The sequence below is a fragment of the Acipenser ruthenus genome, chromosome 28 (genome assembly GCF_902713425.1).
Source record: "Acipenser ruthenus chromosome 28, fAciRut3.2 maternal haplotype, whole genome shotgun sequence".
Taxonomy (NCBI): domain Eukaryota; kingdom Metazoa; phylum Chordata; class Actinopteri; order Acipenseriformes; family Acipenseridae; genus Acipenser; species Acipenser ruthenus.
The window spans coordinates 19,186,246-19,202,569 of record NC_081216.1 but is presented as its reverse complement, the minus strand read 5'-3'; the positions used below and the strand labels follow the sequence as shown (position 1 = coordinate 19,202,569).

The 16,324-nt window shown below is 33.4% G+C and overlaps 3 protein-coding genes across 22 annotated transcripts in view; 1 reads left to right on the top strand and 2 right to left on the bottom strand.

Moving 5' to 3' along the window:
• Positions 1-2,544, bottom strand: part of LOC117434574 (transcription factor SOX-6) — a 167,278-nt gene extending 164,734 nt beyond the window's left edge. For both annotated transcript variants that reach the window (XM_059002998.1, XM_059003004.1), the window contains exon 1: positions 2,424-2,544. The gene's annotated coding sequence lies outside the window, so the exon portion shown is untranslated. The remainder of the gene's footprint in view (positions 1-2,423) is intronic.
• A 5,618-nt stretch (positions 2,545-8,162) lies between these two features.
• On the top strand, positions 8,163-11,811 carry c28h11orf58 (chromosome 28 C11orf58 homolog). The gene is made up of 5 exons (XM_034058120.3): positions 8,163-8,370; positions 9,505-9,588; positions 10,229-10,289; positions 10,603-10,712; positions 11,196-11,811. The coding sequence occupies exons 1-5, from the start codon at positions 8,314-8,316 to the stop codon at positions 11,406-11,408; spliced, it is 525 nt and encodes a 174-aa protein (XP_033914011.3). The 5' UTR covers positions 8,163-8,313; the 3' UTR covers positions 11,409-11,811.
• Positions 11,812-13,876: 2,065 nt separating this feature from the next.
• Positions 13,877-16,324, bottom strand: part of LOC117435134 (pleckstrin homology domain-containing family A member 7-like) — a 123,883-nt gene continuing 121,435 nt past the window's right edge. For all 19 annotated transcript variants that reach the window (XM_059003294.1, XM_059003291.1, XM_059003292.1 and 16 more), the window contains one exon: positions 13,877-15,970. Coding sequence is in view for 1 of the 19 variants with exons in the window: in XM_059003295.1 (XP_058859278.1) it covers positions 15,948-15,970 (23 nt within the window). In the remaining 18 variants the exon portion in view is untranslated. The remainder of the gene's footprint in view (positions 15,971-16,324) is intronic.

The following is a 16,324-nucleotide window of genomic DNA, read 5'->3' as shown; positions in this document are numbered from 1 at the left end:
CACAGGGATTTTGTGTGCCTGTGTTTATTTTGGACTGTTCCACAATAACTGTATTGTCCCCATACAAATCCCAGACTTAAAAAGAAAGAAAACGAAAATAACGGTCAAGGCAAATAGTTGGATAGAAAAAACAATTCAACAACGGTTAAAGTTAGCCTAAACGAAGTAATTCAGAAACCACAAACAGAATTAGAGGTAAATATCGAAAGAAAAATAAATAAACAAAGATATAGGTGCCAGAATACCACAATACCACATATATATATATATATATATATATATATATATATATATATATATATATATATATATATATATATAATTCGGCACTTAAGATGAGTGCACCTGTTTCTCCACGTTAATTTTTTTCCCTGAATATTCAAACATACAAAACTCGTGTGTGTACGCCTTTGTTTGTGTGTACAGTATAAGTGTTACATACACATACCAATATAACCACACATAGCCTATGTAAAAACCAAAACAGTGTGTTAACAACTTTGTTTCATACTATTTGTATTATTCAGACATTTCTACCATTCAAATATTTTACCCAGAGGTATGTATGTACAACCTGAATAAGTCATATTAACTACTTGATAATAAGTTGCATGTGTACGTACTTTTTTGGTAGACAAAAGTGTATTCAAATGTAACATTAAACGCTGAGGTCCAGTGCAAGACGTCATTTTTATACAATCCATTGATTTTTGTTTTGTATCTTTTCTGAAATGCTTTTTCATATTAGACCCGTCTATACCCAAATTGAGTTTCTATCCTGAGGTGTTTAAACTCCTTATATTACACGTTATAGTCACAACAATCAAGCATTGTTTAAACCAATGGAATTCCTGCAATTAAAGGTTAAAGACCGATTCTTCGCTGTCACGTTGAATGGTTTGTGTTTTAACTGACTTTATTAAATTACCATAGCTTCTCAAACTTATTTAAAAAAATCCAAAAGTGTGTCATTGCGGCTACTTTATTATTCACTTGGCACACATGTTTCTTTGTGCAAGACTGATACAAACGTGTTATAATTTAGTCCAAATATGCGGTGGAAAAGTTATCCCCTTCAGTTCATCTTAATTGAAAAATGTAATCTGATAAAAGATCTGAAAAGCACATTCAAAAGGTAAATTACTTTAATGTGATGGTGTGTGCAGCTGTTTAATATTATATAGAATTTTAAACATTTCAGATTTCCAAAACAACCTAGTTTGTGTCTTGAAACGGGGTGTAAGTGCAGAGTGGTTTCAGTTCGTTTTCATATATATATAATGTCCCCAAAAGTTGCACTTGCAGGACCAAATGTCATTTGGCACAAACCATTAGCTGCTTTCAAAATGTATGTTTAAAAAAAGTTAATTTTCAAGTCAAAAAGAGCATGCTTAATTGCAAATTAAGGTAACACGGTTCCCATTTCCATCACTCATTTCCGTGTCAATAGATACTTTACAGATATCACTTATACGCAATGTGAATGCAATATTAAAAAAAAGAAGAAAACAAACAAACACGCGATAAACCAGATGGTGCACAGGGGCTAAGTTTGAGCTTCCAAGACATTATCATTGTTATTGTGGCAATAAACAATAGTTAATGTCAATACTTAGTGTCTCATTCACATGGGTGTTAAGTAAGTAAGTTTGTCTGTGACTTTGATTAATCTATGTCTTATTGAAAACGACTAAACCACGAGAAATAATACAATAATTTGATAGATGAAACGAGAAAAACATACCAAAAAACGTCCTGTTATACCAATAAAATGTCCTTTGTCATTTTTGCGTTACTATACACGTAATAACGTTTTGCTCATAAGATTTTTCAATGTTGGATTCATATCATTTACAATGCTAGTATGACAAATTAAGTAAACGAATCAATGTTTTTGCAAAGAAGCAACTTTATAATTATTTAAAATGTATTTGTTTCCTTTTAAAAACAATTTACTTCTATAATATCACACCGTGCAGTTAAACGTGCTGATCTGGACTCTGAAAAGTTAATTAGTCAGAAAAATACTAATACTAGTGCTCAGTAACTGAATTGTTAGGTCTAGAATATATATATATATATATATATATATATATATATATATATATATATATATATATATATATATATATATATATATGCATACGAGGAACTAACTCATTTACCCTGCATCAGTATACATTTCCAATTTACCTTTCACTGATAAAGTTGTTCTATCTACACAAAATGTTGAAAAAGTTACAAAAAATAGTTACCAAGAACTAAATTGTCACAAAATATTTTTGTTTCATTGTAAACAGAGGAACTGCTTAATCATACACGGTTCGCGTTTAGATATAGAAAGAGAGAGAGAGAGTGTGAGAGAGAGAGGACACAGTCGGTTATTTTGAATTTGCATGCTGATAATAGAATGTTGTACTTACATAGACAGAGGGCTGGCTGCACTAGAAAAAAAATATCTGTTTGTGTGAACTGAAGTCACACAGGGCTGCAGAGAGAGGGAGCGAGAGAGGGAGAGAGAGAGAGAGAGGAGAGAGCTGAGGAGTGAGTGAGTGGGAGTGTCAGGCTAGATACACCTTCACCACATCTCATCACATCTGCCAGCCTCTCTGTCTGTCTTTCATTTTCACATTCCCTTTGTTCCTAAAAAAAAAATCATATCCACACGTCGATCTCCATCTCTACATTCAGTCTGCACCAAAGAAAAATGAATAATTCAGTCAGAGAGAGCATTGCCTCTAAGGCAATAAACCTATTGCACTTAAAGAAAAAAAAAATGCGCTGAGGAATTCACAAAATTAAGAGTTCATACAGCAAAAACAGCAAAAAAGATGAATGCTTGAAGTCTAGTGTTAATGTAAATTCATATTTTACAACATACCTAAAATTGTAAACTGAAATAATGTTTAGTAAATACTGTAAGTTTCACAAAAGAGGGATTTGGGGGAGATTATGTGATTTACCAACATATTCTATATTAAAAAAGTGTGTACGTTCTTGCAACATGTATAGTTATTGGCTGGTTCACATCAACAGCACTATATAATAGGGATTTGTGGCTGAAACACCTGAAATTTATACACCAAACCTAATAAAAAGACCATTGTTGACTACAAAACATACTACCATTTATGCAGAATTATTAAGTGGCTGAATATTGAACCGAGACCATATTGAGGTAAGTGTAACCGACAGAATAAAATGTTAAATGTATTAAATAATAATAATAATAATAATAATAATAATAATAATAATAATAATAATAATAATAATATGGAGGGACCTCATTAAGGAAAGCACTTTGTTTTATTTTTGTTATTTTCTCACGAATGTTCCTTTATAATTTGTATTCTTTTGTTTTTCAATTTTTAATCAAAAAGCAATTTACTATCTTGTTCATATTTATGACTTATAAAAGGTAATTAAAATATCTGATGCATTTTCCGTACAGTTTAATAGGAAAATATATGCTGTTACGCATTTTTGCGGTTTTATCGTTTCCATCAAGCCATGCTTAATTAAGAGCAGATCTAAGGGTTTGATATAATGCTTGACTTTGGGTCCTTTCATAAAATATGTATTTAAATTACATATATAATGCGTGCCTCTCTTAAGCGCTAATCTATCAGAGAATATACAAATAAAACACATTTTAAATTAAAACATTTGCCAGCAACAATACTCTTCAATATTAGGAACAGGTAAATTTGCTTGGCCAAGGTGTATTTATTGGTTTATGTGACTCACACGCCACCCTTCGGTGAACTTGAGTATTACACCTTTTCAGATTTAATTGCTACTGCATTTAAAGGGAACACTTTTTAATACAATAAAACAGCACAGTAATTAAACATTGATACAGAATGACAGATGCTATAAACACTGTATAACGCGTGTCCGATTACCGGTAACAACTTTACTCCATGACAATGGTACGTTTTCGTTCTTCCAATATTATGAAATAGTCGATGCATTATACTTTTATCAAGGGCTATTCTGCTAGTCCGATAATACACCAGTGTCACACGATTAGAACACATTACACATCAGCCAATATCATCCCAAAGCTGAAGTTTTCTTGAGGTTGAAGTTTAATTGTGAAACTTAAAAAACGAGCAAGAGATACAGATGGAAGTGCATCCACCGCGAAGGATGCGTATAAGACGAGATAACACATTTCGAGACAAGTATCGGTATTGCATATTAACAAAATATGTAGGTCTTATAGTATCACGCTTACAAACTTTACTCACAAACGTGACAGTATAATCAGCAAACAATTATATAAACATTGTGGCGTGGGAGTAAAATTAAAATAATGATTCAGCGCCTTTGAATATAAAGTGATAATGTGCAAAATATACCGTGTATTCTTGATTAGCTGATATTATCTTGATATTTTACTTTTATTTCACACATATTATATATACTGTAAGGTATTTCATGTAATTCAATACATTGCTGTGTTTTAAATGCATTATTATTATTATTATTATTATTATTATTATTATTATTATTATTATTATTATTATTATTATTATTATTATTATTATTATTATTATCATCATCATCATCTAGCCATGCATGCAATTAAACAGGCAACCGTACTGTGAAAACAAATAAAATACATTTATTTTGTCCTACAATTTAAGATGAGATATATAGTTGTCAGTCGTCCCCATTATGGTTCTTTGTTGAAATACCGAGAAAAGGTGGTGCAATGTGTGTTATTGTGAAGCAGCTTTAAATGTGTTATTATTATTATTATTATTATTATTATTATTATTATTATTATTATTTATTAAAAAAAATAGCCTCGTATTTTTTAGTGCATCTCAGTCACGCTTAACTGATGTTTTACACACAACCAATCTTATTTGTAAAGTTTAGCGCCCATGTGCATAACTGGAAGACCCTAAGTCCAACAGCAAATAAAAACACATGAAAAAGGAAATTAATAGAAAAAAAATAACTAAATATGAGGTTAACTTATGTTCATGGGTTATTATAGTTGAAAACGAAAACGGTATGATACATGGCGTGTGATGGAAATGTGCCAACCATGTCTAGGGCTGCTCAATTGCTGCACCGTTGTTTGTAAAATGTGAGACGCTCGAGAGGGCTGCCTTAAAAAAATAATAATTGTGGCGGATCATGTTTAACTTCTGTTTGGGAAACAGTTCCAAATGGCCTTTCATTCGTGATATGTTTTTCAAAATGTAGGTCTTTTAAACCTTTTTTTTAAGATACAGGCCATTGAACCCAAATCTTGGGGGGGGGGGGGGGGGGGTAGTCAGACTTGTTTTACTTCAGTGTCTGCAGATTCAGTGTCTTTAAGGATGCAGCAATGATGCATGAACATTTATTTTAATCAACAACAAACAGTGAAATAAAAACAGGCCACCTACATGTTCCTTTGGGCCAGCGATAAATCATACTTATCTCACATATGATAAAGTTTCCAAATTTCCACTGTTCTTTCTTCACTTTTAATGATCCAAACATTGGCAGAACTACAGCTATAATATTCCTAAACCCGAGTTTATGGGGACTTCATTACACAGTATTTTTATTGAATCTAGTAATGTTCATAAGTGCGAAGGAAGTGCAAAATCCTTTTTCAAAATAATTAGTTAAATTTTTTTTCTGTTATAAGGCCAGTAGAAAAATGTATACCAGTACAGTGATCTCCCCGCCCCCCAAACAGTAAGTTTGTTAAAGAACTGCAAAGGAAATCTTTGAAATACACCCCAGTGTTTTACCTAGGAATGTTTGATTGTTTGAAGTTACAGATGATAAACAAAGAAGGGTTAGAGTGAGGTACACCTGAATGCATACAAGCCTTAACTTGCTCCATTTTAAAATATATGTGGTATTCCACTCAGTTATACAACCTATCACAGTTTCTTTTTATTTGTTTTGTTTTTTTAGCAGCAGCAGATATCTTTCTATACAGAAATATTAAGGTTGTGGTATTTTGTTTCTAATCTTTGGGGACCATTGTATGGACTTACACACAAAGTACCCTCACAAATTCACAGACCCACACCCACCCTCCGGTAATTATGGTATGTCCTCCGACTAGACTGATGCTGCAGGGTGTGTGTGAAAGCCTGTTGGCTTCAGGACACATACGCACATATTTCAAGTATTTGAACTGTCAAGAGAGAAAAAAAAAATGTTAGAACAGTTTACTTGTTCATGTGTAAAAGGGCCTACTATATTGTGAACAGATGTTTAATTATGGTTATTTTCTTTTCTACAAGGATGTTGTTTAACAGTTACCAAATTTATACCAGCAGCAAAGGCCGTAGTACTTTTCTATGGTATTATAATCCCATATTGCTGCAAGTTTTAACAAAACGGCAAGTGGCAGACAGGTTTTAAAGACTGCTTTCAGATAAAACATGTACAGAAAGTCTGTGTACTACTGGAGAATGCAGTACACAAGGAAATTCATTTTAGTATGAAACTGAATATGATTGTGGGACACTGCAGCTTGAACATTTGTGTCAGCACCACTGTGCTTGGGTCATTAAACATCATGTTTTAGATAAACAAGGCAGATCCAACACAATGTTATATTTTTCTTACAACACACTTTAAACTAAAAACTTCAGGACATTTCAAAAGGGAACAAGAATGTGTTTTTATTTGACAACAAGTCATTCAGCAGACTTTTGGTGTGGGGTACTCTTTGCTTGGGACCAGAGCTAGAGCAGTACTCACTATAGTGACAGGAACCATTGTTCAGTTGAGTGTGCTTTGAATGTCTACTTTGTGAATAATAAATATCATCCGTGCCTTTAAAAGAACAGCAGCCATGAATGAGAGGTTTAAGGGCTAGAATCATTAACTTTTTTTTTAATAGCTGCCAAACAATCAAGTAGTGAATAATGTAGCCCTCAATATGTTTTAGTGAGGAGGACCGTTGCCATACAGTATGCTATAGCCCTGAACTTAAAACCCCACTCTCTGTCTGCTGGTCAATCATACCCATTCTCCCCCAACATCTGGACTTCAGTCAGCTTCTCAACATGGTGTTCCTGTGAATGAAAAACCATTCATTGAATAAATCAATATTATACATACATTCAATGTAAAATACACCTCCCATCTTCATCTACCCTTTTTTTTACCCAAACCTCTTCCCCTTTCATACACACTTTCACCTTGCAGAGTAAACAATTTTACCTTCCACGTATGGAAATGTTGAAAGCCATTTATTTTAGTGAAAAAATGAATACCTATGTTTTGATGGTAAAAAGGTGGCAGTATTATACATATAGTTTTAACAGAATTTGTAAATATTTTGTATTTATTATTTTATTTTCCACACACTGACTTACAGTTTCAGTTGATCAACCTATCCACACCATAATATCCCACACTACAGTAAAACCATGCACAGGTAATAAAGCACTGTGAAAGCATGGTAAAGCCCAGAGAGGCATAATAAGGCATATTAACAACATGGTTAAGTATGGTAATTTTAGGAAAATTACAAATTACTGGCAAACTTACTGTGGTACACTTTTATAAGGGAAGCCATAGCTAGGTTCACTTAGACTAGAGCATTTTACTGCACTGGGGAATCATTATGGATTGCATTGCATCAGGTAGTGATGTAACCCAATATGAATCCTCAGTGCTGTAAAAGTCTCTAAATAAATCCTGCTGTGATTGTTGGCTTTATGACATACATTTTTTTTCCTTTAGTTAAAATTAAATATGCGTTTCCTTATTTATTTATGTTTTTATACCCATTGCTATTGATATTGGATTTTGGGAAAACTGACGGCCAATGCCGTAGTAAGAACTATAGAACTGTTTTGTATTTTGTGTTATTTATTTATGTATGTATGTATGTATGTATGTATGTATGTCATGCACTACTTTTGCCTACAATTCGATTCCCTACCTGCACGTGCTTCGCATCAGCATTTAATAAATACATACTTTTAGACACAATTTAAGCTTAACCAATGTATATATTTATTAGACTGTTTTATAATTACATGCAAAAGTACTGTAGGTAGCGAGTATGGTCTAAGTCGCTTCACACGACCATGAACTAACCCTCTAACATTCAGCACAGGTCACCGTGTTGTGGATCTTTAATGCGCACAGATTTCTGGGATACGAAGTCTTTATTAAGAAATAAGACCCGCCTCTAAAGAGAAGTAAGAAACTACGACTCCCAGGGATTATTGCTGCAACTAAGCTACTGACCTATACGCGAGAAAGAGAGATTCAAACGAAAATATTACTGGAATTACAAAAAAAAGAGGAGCTTGCATCGAGGACTACATAATGAGCTCAACAGAGGATCGACAACACGGGATAAAAAGACCTGCGTCACCGAACGAAGTATATATATATATATATATTATTCTAAACAGATGCATGGTTTATTCATAACCCTGGTCCCAAAAACTATAGGCCTTAGCGTTTGGTTACAACAGTTCGCTGAGTGAGAGTGCACATCATTTCGCTCTGTCTGTGCTGTGTTATGTTTTTCACATGGGACTGATACGTTAATTTATTTTAAATAAACACAGTCAACAACACACAAAAATATTCTTACAATAATATCAGACCACAAATGGGGTCTGTGTGCTAAAATATATGAAGGAATGTTATTAATAGGCACCAATTTTTTTAATTTAAAATTGGAGTAGGGAAGCGACTAAGACGATAAAATGTTACCGGTTTGTGACTAATACATAGTAGAAAGTATATTTTACTTTTAGGGCTAGTCCGCATTATATTGTGTGGTTACAAATGTTGAGTGTCTGTAGCTAGCCATTTGGCCGTTGTTCTGGTAAACAGAACATATATCATTATTCACATGTAATCCGCTCAAAGTGAAAAGGTGTATGGAAGTGAGGACGGCTGGAAAAACGTGCAGAGGAACAGGGAAATGTGGAAGTCGTATATTTATAGTGAGTGCCTATGTACTGGAGGATTTAAAAGTAAAACTGGGAGTCCAACAGCGTTTTTAGAAATAACAATCGCGCTAAGATCGCTAAATTTAAATTCACACTAGGGAATGGTGTATTACTATAACTCCTACAACACAGTAAGGCCTTGGGAAGTAATTAAGAAAAAAAATGTAATTTGTACTAGTCAGTTGCTTTTAAAAACTAATACAAAATCTCCCTGCATGAGATTTGTCATTGCCACTTAAGCTAACATTAAAAGACTGCTGATCTGCATGTCTATAAGAAGGAACTATTGTTTATAGCTTACAACACAATTTAACATCTTGTGATTACGTTCTTAAGTTAAAGGTGATTCAGAACTGTGTGCAACATATGCTTGTGTCCCCAAAACGGATTAATTTTTTACACACACCAGTTTGCCAATACATTGTGACAGGTGGCTTTTGCAACACTATACATTTTACACTTGCTAGAGTTTTTCAATCCTTTACACCGATTTACATGAATGTAACCTAAACTTTAATAGACAATCATCCAGTAAAATTCTCTTGTGTTGCAGCTGGGGTCCAGTAGCTGGGAGGCTGCAGATTTAGGTGATAATGAACGGAAGCAGAAGTTTTTGAGGCTCATGGGAGCAGGAAAGGTAAGCTTGTACTTCCCTGTAGAGAATGTTTGGGTTTCAGCAGTGACACCTGAAGCTGGTGTTAAAAGCACACATATAAGTATGGTCTTCAAAACTGTGTAACAGATGCACAAATAAGGAAGGTTAATGGATGTTAATAAAGGTGCTCATTAATGTTTAAATTCAACATTGGCACACACAGCCATTAATGGGTTTTTTACAACACCTTAATGCTGTATTGAACGATAGCTTTCTGGTCTATGACTGTAAGGCCAGGGGTATCATTTCCATTATACACAAAACATGTACCAAAACTAATGCAATTACAAATCTACACGTTCCTACCGACTCAAATGGACTAACTTCTAGGGTGGTGTTTACTCTAATTGTGGTTGATGTATAAACCACAGGTAATTGAGAAATTATCCTATTTGTGGCATCCCAGAAAACATATATAATATATATATAAATAAAAAATACAGGCATGGCAAATAATAATCTAAGCAGAAATAACAACAAGTCTACACAAGTTAATTCAGTCTGTGGTCTGCTGCCTACCCCATGACTTTGTTGTACTGTATTATAATAACCGTGCATTTCCATTACTTTGTATGCCAACGAGTGTCAGCATATTTTGTTTGTTAATTTTATATTTGTTTAGAAAGAGCACACTGGACGTATTGTTATAGGAGACCACAAGTCAACGTCTCATTTCAGGACAGGTGAGACATTATCGTTTGTATGCATTTTAAAAATGACAGAAATGTGTAATTTAAGATTGAAAGCATAACTGTTTACTGTACTTTGAGATTATTTGCCAAAAAAATATGCATTGTGAAAATTAAGTGATGTTGCATTTTTTACTTTCTTCAGTATCTGATAGTTAAAATTATTTTTGATTGACTACATACAAAAATATAGTACCCCTAGTAGTAGTGAATATTAAACAAACAGTTACATTTTGTTGAAAGTTTATAAGTCAAGTACACAACTGTAAATTTAAAGCAAATTATAACTATAGTTTTGTTTTTCCAGGGGAAGAGAATAAGAGGATGAATAACGAACTTGAGGACTTGTATCAGCAAGGCTTGGACAGCAAATTGTCTGGAAGAGATAGGCGACATTGTGGCTTGGGCTTCAGTGAGGTACTGTACATAATGTCTGTATTGGCAGCCATACCAGCTTTTTTCCTTATAACCAGAACAGGGATTATTCTGTGCTGAAATGCAAATTTTGTGGTGGATTGTCTACTGCTGGAACATGCTATACACCAGAACAGTTTAATTCCGACTACAAATGATTACGATTTAAGTGTGCATCCAGTTCATTGATTATTAGTATTTTTTATTTAATATCTCATTTTTTCTGTATATACACAGACTTCATGGTACCTTTTCTATCTGATTTAAAAAAAAAAAAAAAGCAAACAAACAATTGGTTTAGTTTTATTTTCACTGGAACGGTCATGTTTTTAATTAATATGGAAATAATTTGACAAAACACCTACCTAAAGAGTGTCGGATGGAGTTATATTGCTTATTAATTCTAACCTTTGTAATTGTGAATAAATGTATCAATCTTGAAAAATATTTTCACCGTTCTAATCAAAAGACTTTCTCTTGTTTTAGCCCGACTCGCCTGAACAGATTCCAAGCACGGCTGAAGCAGACCCAGAAAAACAGGATAGTCCAAAGGACTCTAAAAATAAACCAGAATCAAAGGAAGAGGCTTCTTCAAAACAAGAAGAGCCCAGTCAACAACAGCATCAAGCAGAGTGTCCAGACGGCCAACACAAGGACAAGAAGAGCGACTTTAAAATGGCATTTGTGAAGTCTTTGTAACAGATAATGGAAATGCATGCCTTTGTTTTTAATTTGTTATACTACTTTATACTGTATATATGGTATGTACAGCCATTTAATTTTCATTTCCATTGTTAGAAATTCAGTTTCATTTATAAGGTGCCCCGGTACCAAAATGTTAAGTATTTCCTTCAGTCACTTTATAAGAGGGTGAGTCCTGTGCCTTGGCCTATGCTGGAGTGGATATTAAATGCTTTTTAACTGCTTTTGGAAACAAGCAAACATTTTTGTAAAAGTTTAGTGCGCATGATACTCATTACACTTTACAGAACCAAATGGAATTAGAGCCTGGCCCTTTTTAACAAAGTCCTGGGTTAAGAATAACAGTATATGTATATGAATTACCAGCCAAATACCAATAAATGGAAATACATAAAGTGTCTATGGATGGTTTTCAATGACTACCATGTATTGGTCTAAATGCAAAATAGGAATTTCAGCTGATGCTATTTTTTGTTGTGACACATTTCCAGAATTAACTATATAGGGTAAAACAGCCTAAGAAGGCCTCAGATACCACTGTATCAGCTTGTCATGTTTTAACAGATGTCTACAAAAAAAAAAAAATCTGTTTCTTTTTATGGAAGATATCTTAAAATCTCTGCTCAAACTTCTGCTGTTTTTCTGCTAGTTAAAGCCAGGTTGCCTTGTCAAATTTCAAGTACTATGCTACAGAAAAAAACAGCTATAGCCAAGCATCAAATTATTGATTTCTATTATTGTCATTTGGAAGTATTTGGTTTTCCAGAAATTCCAATTTTCAAGCCAGCTCTGGGCCAAAGAAAATAAGTGATTTTGAAACTCCTTTACGATGTAATCTTATTCTGTAACCACTGAGGGTTAGAAATGTAATGTAAATTGCATTCCCCAGTATAAATTGCTGTTAAGCATGAAGAGACACTGGTTTGAATGTTAGGAATCCCCTCAGTCTTTCAGGCAAAATGCACATTGATTATTTATCCAAATGTAATAACTTGGAAGAAAAGAAGTGGGCTTTTCAGCTCTTTCAGCCAAGACAAGAGTGTGCATTTTTGTTATTGTCTAGCAGGTTTAACAAAAGGCTGTGCAATGTTAATACTTGTGGGACACAGACTCTTAGAAAGCTGTGCAGTTTTAGAGTTAATTAAAAGGAGCAATATACTATAGCATATTTCATCTTTAAATATCGAGAATGCACTACCCACACTTGCTTACAATTAGTTTACATGGTGAAAAGCAAAAAGGTGAATTTAACCCAAACATTGTTTAATTTGGGATTGGGTAGGTTTTTTTATTATATTTTTGTCTATGTTCTGTAAATAGATTTTTTTATTAATAAATTGTGTTGAAGCTCTGGAACTTAAACCTATCCACCGCTCCATGCATAGAATAGATCATCACTTTGGAGCAAAATTCATTTTGATTCTGCCCTGACTTGCTTAACATCACTCTTGAACAGTGCCCTTTGCTTATCACAGGATGCTGTTGCCTTTTTTGTGTTTTCCACAGGTAACCTGTCCTCAAAAATCATATCCAGTTTACACTGTACTACAGTGATGGTCATCTAAGAAACAGAAGGGACTTACCAGAAATTACAGAGTACTTTCTTCAGGTAATTCCTCATAGGACGGGTATTATTGCTTTTATATGCCTATTTTGAATTGTATTACTTATTTTCTTTCTTTCTTGCCATTTGTAGGTAGATGCATTTACCTTCTAGTGATTTCAGGTTACAGGATTTCAGCTCTCCATTGGGTACAAATCATATTTGTTGCCAGCTACTTACAATTAAATGTACGACAACAGCTTGTCCTGACATTGGACTCTTTAAATACCTTTCAACATTATTGGGAATTGTTGTCCTTAGTTATGTTTTAGTTATATAACTCAGGGGGTATCTTGCAGACCTCCCTACTTGACACAGGATCATCCACAGTGTGGGTATGTGAGTATGAGCCCAAAGCTAGTGTAAAACTGGTGGAAGCATGTTTTGATTTACAATGCACTGCTACACCAAAGTGTTTGCTGATTTGTTGCTGCTGTTTTAACTTCCTACTAACTTTAATCTGATGCTGTCACTGTATGCTGTAAGACTGTTGTAAGAAAACTAAATCTATCACTCCATATTATTGAAAATGAAAGTAGATGGATGAATGGAAGAAAATATACACAGATAGCGGTTTTCAAAACCACGAACACTTGGTGAATTTAAATCATTTTTTGTTGGTCAAATTCTCCTTGTTGCAGGAATCAATAATTTTAAAGATTTTTTTTGTGGGCCCTATTTTTCACTGTGTTTTAGTTACCTGTTTCATATTGTTCTTACCCTTTTAAATTACGTCTGTGTTTATAATGCATGTTCCATACATTCGGATACATATTGGCTAGTCTCAGACAGTTCAACGTAATTTAATCTGAATCTCATTTTAAATGGGTTACTGTGTTGCGTTATGAAGAACCGCATCAGATCAAAGGGAAGAAAAAAATACTTTATTTTTGTCTCAGCCAAATGATCTTAATGTGTCTCCTCAATCCTATCACTGTGGGTGCATGGAGTGCATCTAGAGTAAAATATGAATATTAAATCAGCACTGCACACCACATTGCTAAATACTGTACTGGACTCAATTAAAAATGCCCTTTAAAATGCACAACCTTTGAACTACAGCAATGTCTCAAGAAGTTTTCACTGAAAGTTCACCTCTGTTGGTTGGATTCAGCTAAAGTTAGAATCCCTTTTCAAATAATAGAATGAAATGTAAAGAGGTCAAAGCAATCAATAACACTGTTCAAACAGAATTCCAGGCGCTGTGATGTATGTACATTTTGTACTTTTCCTTTGTACTCTGCTACTATGAAGAAAAGGTTGCTTTTCTAGTCTAGAAAAAAAAAAATATATATATAGAGATTTTATATATATACAACCCAGTTAACCAACATAAATGTTGATTAGTAAAATATATGTGCCAATTTCAACAAGTTCTTGATAGTCTATGTGCAGACATTAGTTGTTCCACCTCAAACAACTATTTTGGCTTTATATTTATTCCCGGAAGACTAAAGTACTTCTACATTCAAAAACAGCTATTTTGTAATATACAGAATTATACAGTAGTGTAATTAAATACCTATGGGATGATCCAGCAAGAGGTAGCTTTTCTGCAACCCTGCCCCAGGTAGAGATATTTCCTGAACAATTTGCCAGAATAAATGTTTTTGTTGTTAAATCAATCCTCCTTTTGTATTTAAATCAATTCTCTAAAATCAATTCACTTTTAAACTATCAATTTAAACAATCTGTGACATATAAACCATATGAGTGTATTGTATAACATTGTATGCTTTAAAAAAAAAAAAAAAAAAAATCTGGATGGACCTGTGTAATGGATTACATTCTAAAACATATAAGCAAAGACCGTTTGGGTACGTTTAACATTCCATGTAGGGTCAAACTCTTTAGCGTTCCTTCCGGGACATCCATTTCCAACTAATCAGCATCAAGTTGAAAGAATTGAAGGTAATTCCATGTAATGCTTTTAAAATGTCAAGGTACCAGTATAGAAAGGTCCTTCGTAATTGGTTTCTTCTTTAATTTGTGATAATATAAAGGGCATGTACAGCAGCTTTATCAGATCCGTAACATACAAGTTCCTATTGCCAAAGCTGTAGAAGTTATAACAATTTCATTCCAAATCATCTGAAAAATTATATTGTTTGCTTTAACACAGCATACACTTTAAACTTTAAAAAAGGGTTACTGTATAAGAATATTTCACTCTTAAGTTTCCAATACACACAAAAAAAATAAAATAAATAATTAACTGGGCAAAAAATCACTTCATCTGGTTAATATTCTTTATATTTACAATTCACCCCCTCCCCCCCCTGAAAATATTCAGATAAAATGTGCTTTTTCTATGCTGAGATTCCAAGCATAACATAAAATCAATTTGGCAAATTATTATGAAGTCTATAATGGCAGTGCTGGATTAGATAAAAAAAAAAAAAAAAAATGAAATTGATTTGGTGTAAGAATATTATCCAAGCTTTAAACAAAAATACAAATCAGCAAAATCATTCAGGACCTTGTATACTGTCCTTAACTTTTCCTTTTCAGTCATTTTAACACCATAACATACATTTGAAAAAACAAACCTTCCCTTGCATTTATACAACACTGCAAACATATAGTGAAACACTTTTTTTTTTTGTAAAAACCATATACGTTCTGATCTTTAAACTTATTACTGTACAGTTTGTATTAAAAGTGCAATAGCATGTATAAAAAGGTTACTCTGGTATAGTATTAGCATTGTGTTACACTTCCACAGTTAACATTAACAACAGCATTCACTGCAAAGATTGAGTTATTTTACAAAATAAATCCCTTTTAACATTTTCATTAAAAAAATGTGCAGTTTAAAATAGTGTTAGCTCCAAACGCTAAGCTTTCACAATCTAATCTAAATATGAACAAGCTCTTCCTCTTCCATGCTGCTTCTTTCTTCTTAGTGTCCACATCAGCTTTTCCGCAGCACCTTAATGTTCAGTCGTAGCTTTGGCTAAATTATAGGGGAAAAATACATCAGAAATGCATTTCAAAAGCATTTACTTATAAAATAATGCATTTTCTACTGATGTAGAAATTCCTCACACACACAAAAAAAGGATTTGAGAGATGCAAAACGCTAGAAAAAAAATATGTAATACTTGGATATTGAACTTTCCTTTTTATTGTATATGACGGTCATGTATTCCATTTTTTGACACATCTCCTTTTTCTACTGGATCAAAGGGATTCATATTTCCAGCATGAGATAAAGGGTCTGAATGTTCAGAAGTTCAGCACCAAGTTACAAAACCAGTACTCTATCAACAGCAATATTCTGTTTAAGATAAACCTACACTGCAGTGTT

Bases quoted from the DNA above. Each gene is read 5' to 3' on its own strand.
- c28h11orf58 (XM_034058120.3), top strand. From the start codon at position 8,314: ATGAGCTCAACAGAGGATCGACAACACGGGATAAAAAGACCTGCGTCA. The intron at 8,371-9,504 runs GTATATATATAT...CTTGTGTTGCAG, and splicing joins GACCTGCGTCACCGAACGAA to CTGGGGTCCAGTAGCTGGGA. The intron at 10,290-10,602 runs GTGAGACATTAT...TTGTTTTTCCAG, and splicing joins AACGTCTCATTTCAGGACAG to GGGAAGAGAATAAGAGGATG.